This window comes from Papio anubis, chromosome 7 (genome assembly GCF_008728515.1).
Source record: "Papio anubis isolate 15944 chromosome 7, Panubis1.0, whole genome shotgun sequence".
NCBI lineage: Eukaryota > Metazoa > Chordata > Mammalia > Primates > Cercopithecidae > Papio > Papio anubis.
The window spans coordinates 12,629,315-12,652,227 of NC_044982.1; the positions used below are offsets into that span (position 1 = coordinate 12,629,315).

The following is a 22,913-nucleotide window of genomic DNA, read 5'->3' on the forward strand; positions in this document are numbered from 1 at the left end:
TCAGATTTTAGCCAAACACAGCATCACTAACAATAATAATAGTTTCCACTGAGATCCCAGCAGGAGGTCACTGGCATCAGATTTCCAGGAAGCTGGCATGCCAGGAGGCGAGAGGCGTGGGAATGGGCCTGGTGGCACCTGCTTCTCTCCCCTTCACCCCCCCCCCGCCCCACCCCCTGCAATGGCCACCTCCTTGGAGCCCCACAGGAGGCTGTGAGGTCACCTGTCAGCAGGGATTGGGCGGATTAGGGTCTGGAATCATATTGGTGGCAGGAGCTTGTTCTTGCAGGTGGCAGGGGTCTAGGAGAAGAGAGCCAAGAGAAGGGGTCAAGAATCCTGGGGTTGAGTCCCCAGAGTTGTCTTATGACTCCTGATTAGTCACCTCAGCTCTCTGAGCCACACCTGTTAAAAAGAAGGCCACAGGCCTGCTCCGGCCACTCCCACCCAGGGCTGCAGTGAAAGTAAAATGGGCAGGCAAGTTAACACATTGTGAAGACTGCAAAACCCCATGATATGTTAACTGTCACCCTGACTGCTACACAAGAGGTAGGGGAGTTGTTAAGAGTGTAGCTTTGGGGTCAGACTGCCTGGGTTTAAATCCTGGCTCCATCACTTACTGGCTGTGTATCCTTGGAGGAGTCACATACCTTCTCTGGGCTACTGTCTCCTCACCTCTGAAGTGAGGATATTATAGTACTCACTTCAGAGGGCTACTGGGAGAATTTCATAGATTAATAGAGGGAAAGTGCTGAGATCAGTGCTCGAGTTTTAGGACAGAGAGGAACTGGTGGTTGCAGGGAGCTCAGGCTTCAGCAGTGGCTGACCAAGTTCTCCACATCCAGAAGGTGAGGCAGAGAGACTGGGAGAAGCTAGCGTCAGCCTTCAGGGCAGGAGGCAGTGAGACACACAGGAGAGGAGTGTAAGTAACCTCATGGTCACAGTGGGCTGGTTGGGGCCTGGGGCAGTAGTAGTTGGGGCCAAACACATTTGTCCCCTTTTGTCCTCAGGATCTCGTGGCTCCACTGGGGTCCCAGGACAGCAAGATAGGGATGTAGGACAGCTCAGCCCTGGAGTCAGAGGAGGGCACACACCCTGGTTCCCCTCTTCTAACTGTATGGCTGGGCAAGCCCCTTAGTCTCTCAAAGCCCTGAATCTTCTCATCTGCAAAATGGGAATGATGAGCCTTGCTTTAGGAGTTATAGTAAAGATTGAACCCAATAGCACTTGTAAAGCCTTTAGGAGCCTTCTGGCACATAGTGGGCTCTGGGATCTGGCTGTCCCTGTCCGTCCTCCCCCAGAGAGAGCAGGGTCTGGTTCCAAACTTCGCCACATTGGATTTGGGGGCCTTCCAGTCAATTCCTCCAGATAACTGAGCTGGCAATGGGCAACAGCACTTAGCCTGAAATATATCAGTGGCAGCTTCTTGAAACCCTGGTGCAGTATGACAGGTTTTTAAGAACTCAGACTTCCGAGGCCAAGGGTTCTGGGTCTGAAGCCCAGCTCTGCCCCTTACTGGCTATGTGACTTTGGGAGGGTGGCTGAAGCTCTCTGAGCCTCCGTTTCCTTATCTGTAAAGCGAGGACGGCAGCCAACCCATCTTCCCCAATGGCGCGAGAATGGTTGACCCGCGGCGCCCCCTGCCGGTGGGACCCGCGCCGCAGCCCGCGGTAAGGGCGAGCAGCCAGGCCTGGCTCCCGAGCGCTCCCTGCTGGCAAGGCCTGCCCCACCACGCCCCTCCCCTCCCCTCACCCGCGCCCGCCCCTCAACCCGGCAGGATCGTGCAGATGCTGCTGCCGGTGACCAGTCGCACGCGCGTACGCCGTAGCGGCGTCAGTCCGCTGCACCTGGCGGCCGAGCGCAACAACGACGCGGTGCTGGAGGCGCTGCTGAGCGCCCGCTTCGACGTGAACGCGCCGCTGGCGCCCGAGCGCGCGCGCCTCTACGAAGACCGGCGCAGCTCCGCGCTGTACTTCGCCGTGGTCAACAACAACGTGTATGCCACCGAGCTGCTGCTGGAACACGGCGCCGACCCCAACCGCGACGTCATCAGCCCCCTGCTCGTGGCCATCCGCCACGGCTGCCTGCGCACCATGCAGCTGCTGCTAGACCACGGCGCGAACATCGACGCCTATATCGCCACGCATCCCACCGCCTTCCCTGCCACCATCATGTTCGCCATGAAGTGCCTGTCGCTGCTCAAGTTCCTCATGGACCTGGGCTGCGACGGCGAGCCCTGCTTCTCGTGCCTCTACGGCAACGGCCCGCACCCGCCGGCGCCGCAGCCCTCCAGCAGGTTCAACGACGCGCCGGTGTCCGACAAGGAGCCCAGCGTGGTGCAGGTGGGCGGCGCGCGCCGCCGGTGGGGAGTGCTGCTTTTGGATGTGACCCGGGGACGCGCGCGCATGGGCGGCGGTGGGGCCGGGTGGTTCGCGCTCCTTGGGAGCAGCGTGGACTAGTGATTAACACCTTTGGGGGGAAGTGTGGACAGCTTTGGAGGCAGCAGAGCACAGTGGTTAACCCGCGTCCTGGGTAGTGTGGCTTAGCGGTTAGGGCGCTTTGGAGGGAGCTTTGGAGGGAACTAGAAGTTAGCACACTTTAGAGGCCGCAGAACTTAGTGGTGCATTGGAACAGTGAAATCCTTATTGTGGTCCGCTGAGTTGGGGAATTGAAGGAACCAATAGCGGAGCGGAGAACTCTGCCAAACTAAGAGGCTTGTCACCTCCAGCAAACCTACACATGGAATGCGATGTGAAATAAGCACGATCCGGAAAGGGATGTCAAGAGCAGGCTGGTGTAGGGTCAGGTCAGAGCAGAAACCAGCGACCCAGAGGCAGGACATGTCCATGTTGTTACTTTAAAAGTCAGAATTGGGCCGGGCGCGGTGACTCACGCCTGTAATTCCAATACTTTCGGAGGCCCAGGCGGGCGGATCACGAGGTCAGGAGATCGAGACCATCCTGGCTAACACTGTGAAACCCCGTCTCTACTAAAAATATAAAAAAATTAGCCGGGCGTGTTGGCGGGCGCCTGTAGTCCCAGCTTCTCGGGAGGCTGAGGCAGGAGAATGGCGTGAACCCGGGACGCGGAGCTTGCGGTGAGCCGAGATCGCGCCACTGCACTCCAGCCTGGGCGACAGAGCGAGACTCCATTTAAAAAAAAAAAAAAAAAAGGCAAAAAAAAAAAAAAAAGAGTCAGAACTTAAAAGGAAGTTAGACACACGCCTCTCCTGGAGATCATTATTTTAATGGTTAATGGGGATCATTCATGAGCTGCCTACTGTGTGCAAAGTTTATGCTCATGTTACCTAATTCTCATGTTAAATCCCCTTGGAATTGGTTTCATGTACCTGTTTTATAGACAGGGAAACTGAGGCTCAGAGGTGATGTGACTTGCTCAAGTTGCCCATCTTCCACTTGGGGCAGCAGAAGCCTGTGTTGAGGGGACTTGGTTCAGGGGATCCTAGCCTGGGTATGCACAGTGTCTGTGCTTGTACACATCCCCTGTCCTCCCTGGCCGCAGGCTCCTGCTGGTGGAATGAACTCACTTCTTGGTCCCGGCGTGTTCTCTTTCAGTTCTGTGAGTTCGTATCTGCCCCGGAGGTGAGCCGCTGGGCAGGGCCCATCATCGATGTCCTCCTGGACTACGTGGGCAATGTGCAGCTCTGCTCGCGGCTGAAGGAGCACATCGACAGCTTTGAGGACTGGGCCGTCATCAAGGAGAAGGCAGGTAGGAACTTGCTGCTGCTGCCGAGGCTGGCAGATCTCCCTGCCTGACTCAGAGTCCCAGGCCTCAGAGAATGCGACTGTTCCTAACCCTGTGACCACCTGCTCCGTGCCAGGCTCTGTAACTCCTTGGATGAAACATGAGGAATCTGCCCCTCACGGAGTTGTGCCACCTGGGCCAAAGTCACAGTTAGTTAGTGGCAGAGCTGGGATTAAAACCCAGGTTTGACCAACCCCAGAGTCTCTCCACTACATCTTTCCATGATGTTTTAAACAGCGACAGCTCCCTGAGGGGTACCGGGACCTTCAGAGTAGGTTGTGAACGATTTGGGGCCACCAAGAGGCATTGTAGGAGGGGAGAGGGGAGGATGGTGGTCTAGGGTGTCTGAGACTAAAGTGCACATGAAGCACCTGGGTGTCCTGTTAAAAGTGCAGCTTCTGATTCCACAGGTCTGGGGCGGGGCCGGGGAGTCTGCATTTCAACAGGCTCCCAGGTGACACCAAGGCTGTTGGTACACAGAACACCCTGGTGTGGGAGACAGGCCCCTGAACTCTGGAGCCAGCCTTGCCAGGGCCTTGCTGGGTGAGGCCTCTCCCCACCTGAACAGATGCACCTGGGCAGGATCATTGTCCAGCCCCTTTCAGCTCTACCCGCCTGAACTGTGCCAGGCACAGTGAAGTGGGGTTCGGCCGCTGTCCCTCTGATGTGTGCAGAGTAGATGGGGCTGCCTGGCTAAGTCAGGCTGAGGAAGCCAGAATCCCTCTTAGGCATTGATGGAGCTCACCTGGGCAAACAGGTGACAGAAATGGGTATCTGTGCAGTGGCATTCCAGCTACCCTACGGCTTTCTCTGGCTCTGAGGGTACAGTCCTGCCCTGGTCAAGTGTTTGTCAAAGGAGGCTGACCTGCAGCAGGTCATTGTCTTTCCACCACTACTGCTCCTGTCCCCAGGTGAGACTGTGCAGCCTCGGGGGCCCACCCCTGTGCCCTAACTCTGACTCACCACGTTCCTCCTTGATCCTCACACCCCTGTGATCCCAAATGGGCTGTAGGATTTTTCATGGGCACAGGTGCCTGGAAGGCACTTGAACTGAAGCCTTTGATAAAGTTTCTGGGGCAGTAACAGGGAGGGAGGCGTCAACTTGCCCATTCACTCAGGGCTTAACTCTAGATGCATGATAAACCTTCAGGGAATTAATGAATAGTTGGTTGCTGTCACCACCATCCTTGGCCACTAGAGGGTGGAGCAGTCTATGCCTAGATATCAGTCCTCCCCATTCTGTTACCTTCTCCTGCCTTCCTTAGAGAAGGGTGATCCCTCACAACTAAACCGTGCCCCAGGGAAATCCCTGCAGAGACCTTAGTGTGCAGTACACATTTTTTAGCCAGTAAAACAAGTCGTTCTTAAGCAATACCTATTTGGGTTACTTTAAAGCCCACTTTCCACCTGCAAGATGGTCCCCACGAGCTTGTTTGTTTAATGCTACAACATCGACATCCTTATTCTGGGAAGGACACCCAGAGCCCATGGATTGGCCAGCCCAGCCCTCATGCTTCCATGTCCTCTGCTCACCAACAGCCTGTGCTGAGTTTCCCAGAGGGGAGGTTATATTCTAAGCTTGTTACCTAAGGGTTTTCCCCATCTATTTTCTGGACTGTTAAAAAAGTGTCCTAACTGGCCTCAATGCCTATAATTAATTATTCCAATTCAGCCATTAAATGAATATATGTTCAAGACCTTCTGTGTACAAGGTAACCACGTTATTTTTTTATCCAGACCACAGCATTTAAGAGATAGAAATAGGAACTAACCAGACAAGATGCCTGGACAACAGGAATGATGCTTCCCTGCTCTTTGTGGTGCTATGTAGTAGAAACATCTGAGCTCAGAAGAACTCAGAGGGCAGCTCGGAGGGCAGTGGAAGTGTCAGAAACAGTGATGGGTGTGTGGATGCTTCGCTAGGCAACGCTGCAGCTGCCTGGCCCTCTGCCTTCGCTGCACATCCCACCTGCCCTTCCAGCCCCGGTCTTGCATGACTTCCTTGCCTTGCCACTTGCTGTTTTCCCTGCTTAGAATGTCCCTGTCTCCTGTCCTTACCTGGAAATTCCTGCCCTCAGCCCTCAGGACCCACTCAAAGGGCACCGTCTCTTGTGGAAGCCTCCCCTGGAGCCTCTGGGCAGGCAGCTCTGCATATCTGGCCCAAGCACAGAGTCAGGTGCAGCAGAGGGGCTCAGCATGTGCCTGAGGAATGAATGAATGAATGAATGAGTGAATGAATGAATGAATGAGTGAATGAATGACATTCTGTGATTCTACAAGCCCTTTCTTTGTGTCCGACCCTTTGCTGAGGATTGAAATAAATTACTCCATTACTGGGTGCATTCATACCCTGCTCTTACCTCTACCCACTCCCCAGCTCAGGAAACTTCACTACATGGCTCCTGGGCGAGGCAGCCAGGTGAGATTCTGGGGCCTGAGGGGAGCTGCCAGTCTCTGCCCCCTTACCCTGGCCTCTCAGCACCACCGGGAGCTCCAAGTTGAATTCCACATGTGGGAGCACTTAAAAGGTCAAACCTCTGACCCCATTGCTAAGGCTGTGTTTGGGGGCCCAGCTTGTGTGTGAAGAGGAAGAGGCTCAAGAGGAGGGAGACACCACCACTAGTCCCAGGAGGGATCCTGGGCAAGGCTCAGAACCTTGCTAAGCCTCGGTTTCCTCACCTGTGAAATGGGTGTGCTAACCATGCTGTCAACTGCTTGAGCTGTGCAGATCAATGAGGGGTGAACAGTGGGAAGGTGCCTTGCTGGGTCTCTTTAGTTGGCAGGGACTGGGGTGACCAGCAGCAGGCACCCCCACTCTTCTCCATCCACATCAGCTGGGCTCCTCCCATAGGCTGGGGTCACAGATGCAATCCCTTTGCTTATTGCAAATGATAAATCAGCCTCTGCCTTTCCCTCCTTTTTTCAGAACCTCCAAGACCTCTGGCTCACCTTTGCCGGCTGCGGGTTCGAAAGGCCATTGGGAAATACCGTATAAAACTCCTAGACACCTTGCCGCTCCCAGGCAGGCTGATTAGATACCTGAAATACGAGAACACCCAGTAACTGGGGCCACAGGGAGAGAGGAGTAGCCCCTCAGACTCTTCTTACTAAGTTTCAGGACGTTTCAGGACGTCGGTGTCCCCAACTCCAAGGGGGACCTGGTGACAGATGAGGCTGCAGGCTGCCTCCCTCTCATCCTGGACAGCTACCAGGATCTCACTGGGTCTCAGGGCCAGAGCTTTGGCCAGAGCAGAGAACAGAATGTGTCAAGGAGGAGAAGAATCATTTGTTTACAGACTGACGAGCAGATCCCAGACCTCCTCTGCCTTCGGGAATGGCAGAAACCTCCATTCCTGGGGCCAGGGCAGAGCTTGAGGTGTTCTGGGGAAGGCGGGCTCAGAGCCGTCCCTGCGCCCCTGCACTCGCTCTGGAAAACTCACCACTTGACTTCAGAGCTTTCTCCCCAAAGACTAAGATGAAGACGTGGCCCAAGGTAGGGGGTAGGGGGAGCCTGGGTCTTGGAGGGCTTTGTTAAGTATTAATACAATAAATGTTACACACGTGACACCTGCCCAGTGAAGTCCCTCTCATCAGACTTCCTGACGCCTGAGGTCCTCAGCCTTGCTTCTGGCAGTAGTGGGAGCGGGGCAGGTGTGGGGATGGGGCACAAGGACCCCTGAATGTGTCACCTTTGTTTGGGCTCCTGGAAGACCCCAGAGGCTGTGTTCTTCACTCCCCAGGCGAGGCCCGATGATGGCCCAGTGGGTTTTCCTCTCCTCGTTCAATCACCATGGAAACAGGCACACCATCACAAACAGCCTCAGGGCCCACATGTCTCCCGACACCTGGGGATGTCTTACACATTTCCTGGCACTCTGTGTTCACACCCTGCTCACCCCTGTTTTGCTGGCTGTTGAAAAACTAGGGAAAAACATTAAATACTGGCCACCGTGAGTAGCAGTGCTAGAGTGATGGCCATGGTCAGCCCTTGCAAAGGCACCAAGCCTGAGAGTGCATGGAGCTCTGGCCCTGGCGTGCCTCCCTCTGTCCTCATGTGGCCCTGTGGGATGAGCAGGACAGGAATTGTCATCCTGTTTTCAGGCGGTGCAGGGCAGAGCTAAGGCTTGCCACCATGTGGCACTCTCTGGGGGTCTCTCCAGGCCCCGAGGGCTGAGATGCAGCAGGCCCTATTTCTATGGAAGCTGCAGTGACTCATTGGCGCTCCCTTTACAAGTGTGAGTGAAGCCACCGAGTCCAGGCTACTCTGCAGCAACACCGGAGCAGGCCACCTGGCCCAGAGCCTGTACCAGGCCAGTCCCAGGATCTAGTAGAGTCTCAATCAAGGTTAAAGGTAGTTTCTGGCCTTTGGAAATTAAGCAGCTAGATTGATGGAGGGGAGCACTGGTTCCAGGCTCTGCCTGCCATTGGCTTGCATCTCTAGGGCCTCAGTTTCCTCATCTGTATGGTGAAACATGATGGCCCCTTGCTGGCTCTGACACACTGGGTTTCTTTTCCTTTTTTCTTTTTTTTCGAGGCAGAGTCTCACTTTGCTGCCCAGGCTGTCATGCAGTGGCATGATCTCGGCTCATTGCAACCTCCACCTCCTGGGCTTAGGTGATCCTCCCGCCTCAGCCTCCCAAGTAGCTGGGACTGTAGGGGCATGCCACCATGCCTGGCTAAAGACACACTGGGCTTCTGTGGAATCAGTAACTCCCAGAGAAAACATCTTCCAAGCAGCACTTTCTGGCCACAGGTCAAAGGGGGCTCAACCTGGTCTTGCCCACTCCTTCATGATACAAACGAGAAACTGGCCCAGAGAGGGGAAGGGACTTGCCTGGGCACACACAGCAAGTCCCTGGAGTTCCAGCTCAGCGGTTCTTGGCCACAGTCCCATGCGGCCTTGCTGTTCACCAGGCAGAACCTGCAGGGACCCTGAAGAAGCCCCAAAGGAAACCCTCATGCTCCCCCAACCCCAAGAGCCCAGGGTAAGTTGCCAAGGCGGGTTCAGCTCCCAGGGGAGAATCCGATGGAAGAACGCCTTTGCTGACCCGGAAGCCAAAGGGAGGGCATTTGCATCTCGGGTGACGGCTGGTCAAACTGACCCCAGGGGTGGCAGGTGGTGATGGATGAGGCATGCAGGGCCAGTGTGCGAGTTGTTTGGTGTGTGTGGACTGAGATGGGTATTGGGCAGACTCTTAACCTACAGCATCTCGTGGACCACATTATGTCCTAGAGAGTCCTAAGGCAGCAGCCACAAATCTCTGAGCCCAGAGACACAGGCACTGAGCAGGGCAGTGTGCCAGTCTGAGGGAGGCGCCACCCTGGGGGAGATGAGGCTGAAGGGGTGAGTGGGAGGTATAGGGGAGGGATTTGGCCACTGTTTTCTCTGTAGTCGCCATTTGCAGGATGTGGCACCTCCTGGCCTGGGACGCACCAGTGCTACATTTGGGTTCTTAGAATATTAATGTACAAGCGTCCATGCCACTTAGTCAAACACTGCTCGGGACCCCTCCCTGGAAGCGCCATGCCTCCTTAGGTCCCTGCCCCCACCTCCCCACAACCCAGCAACTAAGGGGTTCATTCCTGGCCTGGGACTGCTCCGGTGGGTTGGTTCCAGTTGGTCAGTGCTCACATTGTGCCATTCGTTTTGCATTTTGACCATCACTCCTGTGTGGAGCACTTTACAGCCACCTCCCTCTGCAGAAGCGGGCCCCTCCTGCAGCCGCACCTGCCTAGCCCCAAGAGGTTTGCAGCCTCAGGGACGTCTCACAGCATTGCAGACACAGCCCTGAAAGTCTGGCAGAGATTCCCCTTCGTGAACTTGACCCAGTGGTGGGTGTCGGGGATGGTGAAGGGGTGCGGGGGGTGGGTGCCTGGACTGGCTCCGGGTTTTACTTTGAACCAGTGCCGTTCACTTTGTGATTAGGGGAGTATCTGCTGTTGTTACTGCAGCAGCATTTAAAACTGATTTTTTAATACCAAAGCTTTCCTAAATGCATGCTTTCTGCCTACCTCGCTTCCACGTGGAGGCATCATGTTGCCAGGGGCTTCTGTCAGGCCATGTCTTGGTAGAGGTTTTTGCTTCCAAACGTTTGAATGAATGAATCGTCAGGTACCCCCGGGGGCTGTGAGCAGGGACAGGCCAGTCTTCGTCAGAGAGACCTGAGCTTTCTCCCCAAAGACTAAGATATCTTAGTCTAAGACTGGAGCTCAGGTCCTCCTCTAGCGGGTGTGGTTGGCTGTGTGGTCCAGGCACATCATCCCCTGGGCAGCACAGCCCATAAACGGTATTAAAATGTCAGCGTGACAGAACCTACAGACACCACCAGATAACTACAAGAGGTGACTTGTGGTTGGTGGAGCTTTTGAGCATCTGGGTAACACAGTGGGCCAGGCACTCACGTTGGCCTCACAACAACCTATACGGCAGGTCTATTATCAATCACATTCTTCAAATGAGGAAATTTCAGTATAGAGAGGTTAAGTAACTTGCCCAAGATTGCACAGCTGATAGATGGCAGGCTAGGATGCAGGCATTTAAACCCCTCCTATGCAGTTTGCAGGGAGCTGAGGCTCATCGACATGGATCCAGAGGGCCTGTGTGATGCCACACAGAGGGCAGAGGAGGGTACCCCACCCCCCAGCCCCTTGCTGCTCTTTAAGACCAGAGCAGTCAGAGGCTGAGGGTCCAGGTTGAGGACTGTCCCCATCCCATGGGCCAGATAATGACTCTGAACAGCTCTGCCCAGGCCATTCCTGTTTCTGTGGCTCTGAAGTCTTCAGAGGCCATTGGACAGAAACCACTGGCTGGCTTCCTGGTGAGGGGGCTGCCCCTCCAGGGGACTCCCCACGCCAGGGGAATCCTGGAGTAAAACAAGGCAAGTAGGGGGGGCCCTTGGTGACCACCGATTCTGCAGCCTGTATTAGTGAAGAAGAATCAGAGGCCATATCCAGGCTCCAAAGGAGGGAGCCTGTGACCAGCCAACACTTGCCTGGGGTGCAGAAGAGGTAGATGCACCTGTTTCCTAGTCCTCCATTGTACAGATGAGGAGACTGAGGCACAGAGTGAGGATTAACTTGTCCAACATCACACTACTGATGAGAACACCATAGTCCCCAGCCAGGACTGGCCCGCCGCACCGTTCTTAGTTGTGAAAACTGTGTTCTGATAAAATAAGCAGCTCGGCAGGCCAGCAGGCCCACCCTCTCTCAGCCATGGAGCCACGTCCACAGCAGCAGAGAAAACCTGGGCCTGTGTGCAGGTGGAGGCCTCTCAGGTAGCTTTGCTAGTAGGACACTAACAGCAAAATCCAGGGCCACTTCCTGCTACTGGTACTCCCCTCTGCACTGTCACAGGCAAAAGGCCTCAGCATTCCATTGATGGGGCACCTGGTATGTAACAGGCCCAGGGAGAGACCCATCGGCAGGTAACCCGGAGTCTGAATTAGCTAGAGAGGATCCTTTTGTATGTGCCAGAGAGAACGAGGTTTAGGGGAATTCGCTATTATTTTTTAAATTGATTTATTTTGCCCGTGGACATAGACTCCAAGACCATGATTTGGAGAAACAATGTGGTCAAACCACCTGTTTTGTCCACAAGGGACCAAACTCCTGTTTGGCCTGATTTTCCCTCTGACCAGAGTTGGGCACAATCACCTTGGCACAGAGGCTGCCCTGAGGCTGTGCACAGAGCAGAAGGCACTGCAGAGAGACTCATTCTCCTCTCATTGTCCTGCAGATGGGGCAAGGAGACCCCCAGAGGAAGTGTCCGGCCCCACAGCACAGGGCGGCACTGGACTGCAGCCCCACCTCCCCTGGTTCCAGCGCCTATTCTCCGGAGCACGTTGGACGCCCTGGGGGGTCCACGCCAGCATGTCTTTCCCTAGTGGCTCCTCTCCTCCCCTCCTCACCTTCCTTCCGTTGAACCAAGCTCTTGGCCCCCAGCGCCCATTCCCAGATATCTCAGAGGTTTCAACCACTCCTGGCCTCACTCAAACCAGCCACCTCTGCCAGCAGCCCTCAGCCTGGGGCTCATTCAGCTTCATGATACCCAAGATATGGAAACTCCAAAAGAAATGTCTTTATTCTTTTAACTTTCTCAGTATTTACAAAGAACAAGAAGAACAACAACTGAGATTGGCTTGCAGAGTGGGTGGCAGGTGAACAGATGTGTCACTCTGGCTTCCGGGGTGTCTGCAAGCAAGGGCAACATCCTAGCACCCATGGTCTGCACAGGGACAGCGGGACAAGCTGCTGGGCCCTGGCCTGCTTGGGGAGGGGCCAACCAGCCCCCCAGCTTCCAAGGCTGCAAGACTGAAGGGTGACTGCTTGAGGAGCCCCGCCCCAATCCTGCCCTCCGCTCCCATACGCACACAAATGGAAGAGGCCACACTGTGGCCCAGCCACCTCCTCACAGGAGAGCACCTCAGGGACCTTGACACTCCTGCAGGCCAGAGGTGGGGGCTGAGGCCCTCTCGGCCCGGCTAGAGGTAGCCAAAGACATTGAAGATGGGTGGGGGCACGGCCGGCTTGGTCGGAATGGGTTTCAGCACCACAGGCCTGCACACCTTCTGCCCCAGGCCGTCCGCATCCTTGCAGAGGTGCGCCAGCTCCCCGGGAAAGGCTGGACTCTTCTTCCACAGGCCCAGGCTGGGGACAGGACTCTGAGGCAGGGCCCCCAGAGGGCCCGGGTAGATGGGCTGTCCATGGTACTGGAAGGGGCAGCAACTCCAGGCATTGACGCGGCCCACCAGGGAGACCCCAGGCATCTTGAGTGGCTCCTTTTCAGCCAGGGCCCTCGGAGACATGGGCACTGGGACAATCTCAGGCCCCAGGGGCTCCAAGCCCTTGCAATTTTTCTTACCCTCGTAGGGAGGTCCCTCCCTGGGGCCCAGTCCCCCCTCCAGCCCCACATGGTAGCTGTGGGTGGGCCTCGGCTCTTCCCAGAAGGAAGCAGGCAGCTGTCTTTTCCTCATGGGCACCTGGCCAGGCTGGGCAGCTTCTGGATGCTGCCCCTGTGGGAGCTGCTCCTTAGCAAGACATTCCTCCCTGTAGGGGTTCCTCAGCGCCTTCTCCTTGCAGCCCCCACCCCCGCCGGGGCTGGAATCAGGGCCCAAATCGAGAAGCAGCCTCCCGGGCCGGTCCTCAGACCCCCTTTTCAGGTAGGGCTCAGGGGCTCTGCCCGGAAGTCCCCGCGGGAGCCGGGAATACTTCTGGGAGAAGCGCTTGAGCTGCTTCTGCAGGTACTTGCGATGGTCCACGGAGCGGCGGCAGGGCGCCGACTTGTCCAGGGCGGCCTTGATGTCGCTGGACGCCAGGTTCACGAAGTTCAGCAGCATCTTCACATCACTGTCGGATGCCATCACCAGGGGGCCACTGCACGAGGCTTTCCATGAAGAGGGTGGGCTCTGCTGGTGGCCGGCAGCTCCAAGGAAGGGCACCAAGCTGACCTGGGGGACAAAACAGGCCATTGGAGTCTCTCCGAGCAACCACACCCAACACTGCCAAAAGACCACAGCACCTGTCTGCAAACGGTGTCCCCACCCCAGCACCCCTCAGCCTTAAACAGAGTCCTGGGTAGAGGGATGTGGGTGCAAGTGGCTGAGCACTTCCTGCACACCTGGGATGCAGCAGGCGCCAGCAGAGCCTCACCCAGCCTGCTTGTGTCTGGTGCCCTCTTCTTGCAGCCAAGGCTCAGAAAGGTCAAGCAACTTGCCCAAGGTGACCCAGCTACAGGTGGCATTGCTGGGGCTGGCACACATTCCCAACCTGCCCCGTCTCCCACACACCGTGCTGCCAACTTGCCAGCGAGGTGTTTATTCTCTGAGCTGAGGCAACTGCTCCACTTTAAAGCAAGGCCAAGCCCCCTTCCTCCCTGGTGGTAGCCTCCCCCTCCCACCACTCCCGCCCCCGGCATGAGGAGCGCCAGCCCCCCTCCTCAGTCCCCACGCTCCACCCCCAGCTCTCACGCAGGACCAGGCAGGACCCCTGTCTGGCACTTAATCGAGACCTGCCTTGCAGGCTGATCTCAGGCTGCGGGCAGCAGGGACTCCCCCGAAGAAGCATCTGCAGCAATTTCATGCCTCCTCGGCCGCCACCCACGGCACCTCGCCCCTCCCCCAGGCCCCAGCCTGCTCCACACCCGCCACCCAGTCGGGCCAGAGCCACCGGGCCTCCACACTGACCGAAGGTGCGGCCAGGGCCCAGCCAACGTGGCCCGGCAGGTTCCCCACTGCAGACCTGGGACAGGCCCCGGCGCAGCCGGCTGAGCTCCGTCCGGCTGGAAGCAGTTGTGCAACCCTCGAGTGGGCTGAATGGAGGACAACTCCCCGGAGCTGGGGGGCCCCTCAGGCCAATCAGGAGCGCCTCTCCAGATACAAAGCATCCCAATCAGGCGGCGGCGCCCCGTTCCCACATTCTTTGCCGTCACAAATTGTCACCATGGGGACCATCACAAAAAAGACAGCTCCCAAATGCAATCATTTCCCGGTAAATTTCTACCCTTCAGCCCCACTCTCCTGGGCCTCCACGCTCCTCCTCCCCTTGACCTCGGTTCCCTGCTTTCTCAAGGGGGTGGTGTGTGTGTGTGTGTGTGTGTGTGTGTGTTTAAAATGTCCAGGATCGAGAAGGGGCTGGGCCTAGTAGAGACAGGCTTGCAAACCTCCCCCAAAGACTCCAGGCCTACAGCTGCCATGCTCCAGTGAGGACAGACAATCGGACGGGGTAAGCTGGGGCGGGCTGCTTTTCCCGCTGTCCTTGAGCGTTGAGTGGCTCTCTCTCTCTCACTCTCTCTTCTCCTCTCTTTCTGTCTCTCCGTCTCTGTCTCTCTTTCTCTCTCTCTCTCTCTCTCCCCTGCCACCCCCACCACCCTCCCTGCCAGGATCCCCAGGGATCAGGGATGGAGGGCCTTCGAGGTCGGGAGGTGCGCTGATGCCTGTCGGAAAAGGTGGCCGAGGAAGGACTCTGTAACGAGGTGCTGGGATATCCATGGGAAGGGAGCTGGAGCTCTCAGGAATCTTGTCTTTATGTTTGCTTCCTCAATTGAGCTGCACAAAGCCTGAATTGCCCATTCAGCGCAGCCGGACAAAAGGTTGGCGTTGCACGGTCCCCTTGCATTTGTAGTCAAACAGTTAGGGACTTAAATCGAGTCGTCATGATGGAGAAAGAGGTGGACAAAGCCCATAGAATTGCCATCAGCAAACATTTTCCTGTGTCATATTAGCCAGTTTCCATGGCTCCCCCTGGCCTGCGGACAATGGCACAAGTTTGCACACTTGGCTACTGTCACCGTGCCAACGCCGGCGGGGCTGCAAGCAGGGCCGCTCTGAGCAAGCAAGGGAGCCCAGAGCCGGCGTTGGCCCTGCCCACCAACTGGCCAGAGGGAAGGTGAGGCTGAAGGCGAGGGCGGCTGCCTGGGAAATGCTAATGGTCGTGCCTCCGTGCCAGCCCAACTCATGGGCCCCTTTCAAGCCTCATCGTTTTTCTGTCCAAGCTCAGCCTCCTCTTCGCTCCTCCTCTCCTTCCCCTTCCTTTCCTCTTCCCCTTCTACTGCCTTCTCCTCCTGTCTCCCTCATCAGCCAGATGGCTGACGGTCTATGCGCCAACCCACGCCTCTGTACTGCAACCTAAGATTTGGCATCTTAGGTTGCAGGACTCCTCTCTGGAGTCTCCCTACCCAGACTGGGGGCATTGGCAGGGCAGGGCCAGGGCCTCCATCCAGGAGGGATGGCCCCAACTCCTTCCCACTGGCCAATAGACAGCTGCTGTGGTTTGCCTCCAAGCCATCTCCCCTACCCCCAGCCTGAGGGTCCCTACAGGCAAAATGAAGGGTTTGGAGGAGATGGCCCGTGCTGACAAGCTGTAACTCAATTTAGGCCTTGAAAGCCAGCACTGTATTCTCCATGCTCCTATCCTGCTGCGGGGTCGGGGAAGTGTGGACTGAGACGGAAGCGCCGCTGGACTGACACATCCTAGATTGTCGGCCACTACGTGCCCTGGAGAGTTGCTCCTGCCTGTGGCAACCTTTGCACGGGTGAGAGCCAAGCCATCATCATTTTAAGTGCCAGAGATTCGAGGGCTATGTGTTTCTGCAGTAACTCCCAGCCCACCCTGACTGGTACAGGCAGGAAATATCCTTTCTGCTCCAAAACACCTGGCACACGTGGCTGGAGAGAGTGTCCTGAGGGCCTGTGGCCACCAGGGCCAGCTCCCTGCTGCCTACTGCATGAAGCCGGTGTGCACAGCCAAGAGTTCGAACCTCTCTGGCAGCCAGCACCTGACCACATAACAGCCTGCTTTGCTGTGCCCTGCCTTTTTCTCCCCAGGCCTTCTGTGCTTTCTGTAGGCTGCATCATTCCTCTCTCCAGAAGATCTTTTCTCTTCTAAGGGCGTCAAGACATTTTAAAGCCACTCAGCTCAGCTCCCAGAGTCCTCGAGATCCCACGGCACCTGCAGCCCTGCTGGCCCGTTCCGCACTGCCAGATCATGAAGATGTCTCTCTTTTCTTAGCTAGTAGTGAGTCCCCACCAGGCCCGTGGACTCCATGGGAGGTGAGTCGGTGTCTTATGAAAGTCTTTCCAAAGCTCTGAATGTGGGCTGTTCTTCCACCAAACACTTTTTGAGGAAAGAGAGAAGGAAGAAAAGAGGGAAGAGAGAAAGGAAGAGGAGAGAAAAGTGGAAGACAATGGATTCTTTGCGGACACTCAGCATGTGCCAAGAGCCATATTCGAGCCACATGAAGACCTCCCGTGACCCTCGGGGCAGCTCTGTGAGGATAGTGTTTCAGTTGCCCTGACAAGTGAAGTGAGGTTGAGTTACTTTCCCAAGGCCTCACAGCTGTTAACCAGCAGAGCTCGAACTTGAAGCCAGGCCTGTCTGCGTCCAAAAGCTGAGGTGGATCTGCCTGGCCACATTGCCTCCTGGCGCTCCCATGAGCACCAGACACTGCCTAAACGCTGCTGGCCGAGACCAGATTTTCTCCACGCGTCCTGGGTTCCACTCTTCTAGCCCAACGTTGGACCTTCCTGACTCAGGAATACGGGAGCTGCAGCTTTGGGAAGTGAGGAGCGGGGAGAGGAGGCAGCTATGGCTTGAGGCCAGGCCTCTCGGTGCCTCTGACCCACACAAGGGAAGGCTCTCTGTGTTTTTGTGATTGGCCATATAGGCAGGTGGAAAGACAGCAGTAATCATACGAGTCTGAAGGTTCTCCCAGTGTTCTCTCATTATTGTCCTGTGTCTGGGCAGAGGGGATTATTTTTCCCATTTACAGTTGGTGACACACTCACAGAAGCCTCAAACCTGATTCTTGGGCCCAACTCAGCCAGCCCTGTCCTCTCGGCCATTATTCAAGGCCCAGCTCAAACATCCCCTCCTCCAGGATGCCTCCTGCCAACTCCTAGCATTGTTAATAATGCCCTCTTCACATCCCTGTGTTCCTAGAGTCAAAGATGAAGTCTAACCTCCTTAGCTAAATGCAGAAGACCCTTAGTAATCTGACTCCTACTACAGTCTGGCACAGAGTAGCTTCTTACTAAATGTGTTATGAATTAAATACTTTGCCCATTCCACTGAGCAGGATTTTTCCTGTGGACCGTAAACAGCTGCTTCCTGTTTTTTGTTTTGTTTTGTTTTGTTTTTAATTTTGTCTGTTTATTGTTTGCCCCACCCAGGTGAGCTCCAGTGGGGAAGGGAGGTCATCCACAGATTTCTCTCTGTACCTCCTGTGACTCGAATGGACTCAGCACACAGCAGGCCTGAGTGAAGGATGCTTGTGGTTGCTATAGCTTACGTGACAACGAATTGTCTGTGATCCTACAGGACTATGGCGCATGAAGCTGGAAGCGCTTCTTCCCGACTGCATCGCCCAGCACCAGAGCCTGGGTTCTGTAAAGCTCTGCTAAAGGCACATGAGCTGTGCTGGCTTCAACTGCCGTGAACTCGGATAAGCTGGGCCACTGACGGCCCCTTTTCAACCAGTCGTTGCTGCCTTGGTTTTCCGACAATCCACTGTGCTGACCCTGCTGCAGGGACTCCCAGCTTTGCATCAACTCCATTCAACACCTACTGCGTGCGGGGAACAGAGGGTGTGGAGGTGACATTCCCTGCTTTATCTTGATAAGTAAACAGCTGTCTCCCGCCCACTCATCAGTGAAGCAGAGCAACTCCCCAGCAGTATCCTGGGAGCCACTCCTCCAGAACCTCTGGTGTCAACAGACATCATCTGCTTCTAGGATTCAGCCAGCACATGTGTAGACTGGAGCTGCAAGTGAGAAGAGGCACCTGGCAGGGCATGCACAGGCCAAGCCCGAGGGAGCCAAGGAACTCATCTGGGGCAGTGGGTTTTCAAATTGCTTTGAAGCAGAGATGCCCACTTAAAAATATGTGGAGATTCAGCCAGGCACAGTGGCTCAGGCCTGTAATCCCAGCACTTTGAGAGGCCAAGGTGGGCCGATCACCTGAGGTCAGGAGCTCAAGACCAGCCTGGCCAACATGGTGAAACCTCATCTCTATTAAAAATACAAAAATTAGCTGGGAGTGGTGGCGGGCACCTGTAATCCCAGCTACTCAGGAGGCTGAGGCAGGAGAATCGCTTGAACCCGGGAGGCGGAGGTTGCAGTCAGGTGAGATTGTGCCATTGCACTCCAGCCTGGGGGACAGAGGGAGACTCCATCTCAAAAAAAAAAAATGTGGAGATTGAATGTGTAAAACCACGACAGCCATGAGCTATGAGTACAAATTTATTTTACATGCTCAAATGCATACCTTCTACTTATTTACAAACAATGCATTAGAACAAGGAGTCTGTTCTGATGACATAAAACTTTGAAATCAGAAGATATGGATTATGGTCTCACATCAGCCATACTTTGTTTTAGTTGCAGAACATTTACAAAATCTCAGTTTATAGAGTGAAGCAGTTGAGATGTAAATTTTTTTTTAAAGTTTACCTTTTAATTCATTTATTTTTTGAGATGGAGTCTCTCTCTGTCACCCAGGCTGTAGTGCAGTGACGCGATCTCGGCTCACTGCAACCTCTGCCTCCCGGGTTCCAGTGATTCTCCTGCCTCAGCCTCCTGAGTAGCTGGCATTGCAGATGCGTGCCACCACCCCTGGATAATTTTTATATTTTTAGTACAGACGGGGTTTCACCATGTTGGCCAGGCTGGTCTCAAACTCCTGACCTCAGGTGATCCGGCTGCCTCAGCCTCCCAAAGTGCTGGGATTACAGCTGTCAGCCACCACGCCCGACCTAAAAAAGCTTCTCTTATGATCTTAGGATGGTCATCAAATGAGAGGAGTCCCTGGAGAAACTACTACCTGGTCCCCAGAGGAGTTAACCTGACTGCCCAAGTTCTCCAGTCGGCAGCCTAGTGTGTCACTTTGTGGGTTAAAATGCATTTGAATGTATTTGTTTGTTGGTACATGTTTGGTAATGTTTTAAATTGCCAAAAATACATGTTAAAGGAGATTGTACATTTTCACACCTCTACAGAAAATTCAGTTCCAAAAGATGGACCGACTTCTCATTTTAGAGATAAAGACAGAGGGGCCCAGAGAGTGGCAGTGATTCATCCAAGGCAGAGCCAGGCAGAGCCAGGTAGGAGCAGCGCCCGGGAGGGAGCTCTGCTCTGCCCGCCACCCTGTGCTCTTTCTCACACCTGATCATACGAGTGTAAAGTCCTACTTGATGGAAGTATGTGACATATATTGTCATTTGTTCTTCCCAGTTGCCATGATTACTCTCTTTAATGGGTGAGGAAGTTGAGGCACTAATTGGGCAGGAAACTTGCTGAAGGTCCCATGGGCAGTAAATCACAAAGCTGGGGTGGGACTGATCCTAGGATGCTGCTCCCACAGACAATTGTGAACCAATGCGAGGGCCCCGTCTCCCTCCCAGGGGCCTTGCTAGCCCAGGGCTGCAGACTCTTCCCAGCCACCCCTGCCCTGGAGAGTTAGGCCCGACCGACCACGCCAGCTCGGGGAACATACAAAGGCCACGCGGAGGACAGAGTGGCCCAGCAGCGCCTCTGTGGACGTGCGACGCAGACATCACAAGATGATTTATGTAACTTCTTACATAATGGCAGTGTTTCTATCAAAGACCAGCCCGCGGCAGGCTGTCAGCCGTAATCAGAGCGGACGTGCTTCTTGCTTCCTGGGAACAGGAGGCATCAGGTCAAAGCCAACCCCTTTGGCTGCCAGGCCGAGGGCTTCCTGCGCTGGTGAAGTTGCCTGGCATGGCTGTGCCCTCAGAGGAGGCAGAGACCTTGTAATGCCCCAGAGTAGTCACTGCCCGGCTCAGCCAGCCCCAGCATCCCTGGCTGCAGTCCACCTCCAGTGACAGAGACCACTGTCAGTGTGATCAAGTTCCACATTGGAAGTGGTTTCAACCATATTATTGTACCATGAAAGGGAGACTGGCTTTGGAGATGAGATCTTTGAACTTCGCCCCTACCTGGCTGTGTGATCTTGAGGTAGTCACTCACCTTCTCTGGGCCTCAGTTTCCTGGTTGAATTACATCATCAATTCTTGACCTCTATGCTGCACACGTGGATATTGACATGGTGCTATCATGTGATATGGTGCTATATGATAGCGTGCCACAAGTCAGTGCTACTTATATTTGGCAAATGATTTGCTTTTTCCTAATATAAATCAGAGCAGATTCAACATCATAAAATCAGGTAAGCCCACTTGCACTCCCCTGTGCATTCTTGAAAGGAATATGAATGAGTGGGGTTAGAGCTGGTGAGTCTGAGGACTCAAGCTCCAGGAAAAGAGGAGCGCTCAGCCCATCTTCACCATGTGGAGTCTCGAGAGGGGTGGGGTTCAGGCAAAGAGCTCTATGTTGAAGAAGAGTGGTGCAAGCAGACCTCTGTGTCTTGTTCCTGATTTTAGGGGAAAAGCTTTTGGTCTTTCACCGTGGGATATGATGCAGCTGTGGGAATTTTGTAGATCCTCTTTATCAAGTTGAGGATACTTTCTTCTATTCCTAATTTTCTGGGAGTTCTTGTCATGAATGGATGTTAAATTTTGTTAAATGAATTTTTGGATCAATTTATATGATCATGTGTTTTTTTCTTTAGCCTATTTACAATTTTTATTATGCTAAGATATAACATCATAACATTTACTATTTTGCCCTGCCTTTCTGTCTTTTCCTCCCTCCCTTGCTTCCTTCCTTCCTTCCTTCCTTCCTTCCTTCCTTCCTTCCTTCCTTCCTTCCTTCCTCTCTCTCTCTTTCTTTCTTCTTTTTTTGAGACAAGGTCTTGCTTTATCACTGCAGTGCAGTGGCACAATTGTGGCACACTGCAGTGTCTTGACCTCCTGGACTCAAGCAATCCTCCCACCTCAGCATCCCGAGTAGCTGAGACTACAGGTTCATGCCAACACACCCAGCTAATTTAAAAAATTTTTTTGTAGAGAGGAGGTCTCACTATTTTTCCCAGGCTGGTCTCAAACCCCTGAGCTCAAGCTATCCTCCCGTCTCAGCCTCCCACTGTGCTGGGATTACAGGTGTGAGCCACCACACCTGGCTGCATTTCACTTCTGATATCATAATCTATGTCTTCTCTCTTTTGGTCAGTCTTACTAGAAACTTGTTAATTTGATTGATCTGTTTAAAGAACCAGCTCTTTTTTATTTTATTTTTTTCTATTTCTTTTTCTGTTTTCAATGTCATTGACTTCTGCTTTTATCTTTATTATTTCCTTTCTTCTTCTTGCTTTGGGCTTATTTCACTTTTCTTTTTCTGAGGGCATGGCTTTGATCATTGATTGAGATCTTTCTTGTTTTCTAATGTAGGCCTCTTAGTGCTATACAATTTCCTCTCAGCACTGCTTTGGCTGCATCTCACAAATTTTGATATGTTGTGCTTGCATTTTTGTTTGGCTGAGTATATTTTCATTATTTTCTTTGAGATGTCCTCTTTGGCAACAAGAAAGACCTATGTGGGACTTTCTCGGCAACAAGAAGACCTATGTGAGACTTTTCTGGGGAGTTGATAATGCTCAACAAGTGGGTCCAAAGCATTTAATGAACACCTACTATGTACAGGACATTCTCTGAGATGCTGGGGATAGCAAAATGAATACGAAATCCATGCCAACAGCCTTGAAAATAGTTTACTTACCTCTTATTAAATGCTAATAATGTTTCAAAAACTTCCTCTGTATTAACTCCTTCATAAAGAGGTGGATATTGCTATTATGCCTACTCTACAAATGAGGACACTGAGGCACAGGTTGACTAAGTGACTTGCCCAAGACCCCACAGCCAAAAGGGGTGAAGCTGGAGTGCAACCCAAGCCAATTACTGTGATTAATTTTATGATTAATCATCATGATCAGTAAGCTGTGAGCCTGCTATTCCTCATCCTTGAAGTGGAGCTAAGAGCAGTTCCCTGGCAGGGTTGATAATGAGGATTAAGATATCAGCCATGAAAACTCAACAAACACATCACCTGGTTCATAATTGGTGCCCTTCCCTTGCCTTCACCTCTCCCCTGGGCTGGATATAATGGCTGCCCAGGTGAAGCCATAAGGAAGGGCTAGTGGGACAAAAGTGACATGATAGTGGCGTCTGTGCCCTGCAGGGCATCCCCAATGGACCACCGCCCCACATTCACACCCCTGCTCTGCACGCTCCTCCACCCCCACACGTCCATCACCTTGACTGTGTCCTCCAGCACTGGTAGGCCTCGTCACTCACCCAGGCACCAACTAGGAATGAAAAGTCTGTTTGATCTCAACCGTCATCTCGGGTTTGATTGGTGATGACTGGCAGGTGCCCTGTGGAGAGATTCCGAGGGCTCAGCAGATAGAACACTCTGATCAACTAGCGATGTCTTCCCTGAGGGAAGATGGAGATGAAGCCGGCTGTGTGCCAAGTGTCCCTGGATCCAGTTCAGAATCACAGGATGGAAAGCCAGGAATGTCAATACTTGGCATTCTGGTGATCCAACCCTGCAATTTTAATCAAGGGATTGGAGCCCCTTGAGAAAAGCAGTGACTTATTCAAGCACATATTCCTGTGGCCAAGATTCAAGTTTCCCACCTCCCAGGCCAGAATTCATCAGGTCCTTTCAACAGACATTTGTTACTAAGTTTCAACTCCAGGCTGGGCACTGACTTAGCCATAATAGATATCTTAC

The 22,913-nt window shown here is 53.9% G+C and overlaps 2 protein-coding genes and 1 long non-coding RNA gene across 5 annotated transcripts in view; 2 read left to right on the forward strand and 1 right to left on the reverse strand.

Moving 5' to 3' along the window:
* ASB2 (ankyrin repeat and SOCS box containing 2) overlaps positions 1 to 7,333 on the forward strand; it is a 42,879-nt gene extending 35,546 nt beyond the window's left edge. Inside the window, exons 8-10 of the mRNA XM_003902204.4 lie at positions 1,775 to 2,339; positions 3,573 to 3,726; positions 6,689 to 7,333. Of these exons, the coding sequence (XP_003902253.1) occupies positions 1,775 to 2,339; positions 3,573 to 3,726; positions 6,689 to 6,825 (856 nt within the window). The 3' untranslated portion in view covers positions 6,826 to 7,333. The remainder of the gene's footprint in view (positions 1 to 1,774; positions 2,340 to 3,572; positions 3,727 to 6,688) is intronic.
* Positions 7,334 to 11,818: 4,485 nt separating this feature from the next.
* Positions 11,819 to 22,531, reverse strand: FAM181A (family with sequence similarity 181 member A). 3 transcript variants are annotated; one of them, XM_003902201.5, is made up of 2 exons: positions 22,431 to 22,531; positions 11,819 to 13,211 (listed from the first exon to the last, which is right to left on the reverse strand). In XM_003902201.5, the coding sequence occupies exon 2, from the start codon at positions 13,122 to 13,124 to the stop codon at positions 12,246 to 12,248; it is 879 nt and encodes a 292-aa protein (XP_003902250.1). In that variant the 5' UTR covers positions 13,125 to 13,211; positions 22,431 to 22,531; the 3' UTR covers positions 11,819 to 12,245. The 3 variants fall into 3 exon arrangements, with proteins under 3 accessions (XP_003902250.1, XP_009210433.2, XP_003902249.1); XM_009212169.4 differs by lacking the exon at positions 22,431 to 22,531 and adding an exon at positions 14,423 to 14,660; XM_003902200.5 differs by lacking the exon at positions 22,431 to 22,531 and adding an exon at positions 13,947 to 14,148.
* On the forward strand, positions 14,650 to 20,981 carry LOC108586968. The gene is made up of 4 exons (XR_001905041.2): positions 14,650 to 15,147; positions 17,430 to 18,025; positions 19,037 to 19,357; positions 19,658 to 20,981. It is a non-coding gene; the product is annotated as an uncharacterized LOC108586968 (long non-coding RNA).
* Positions 22,532 to 22,913: the final 382 nt, after the last annotated feature.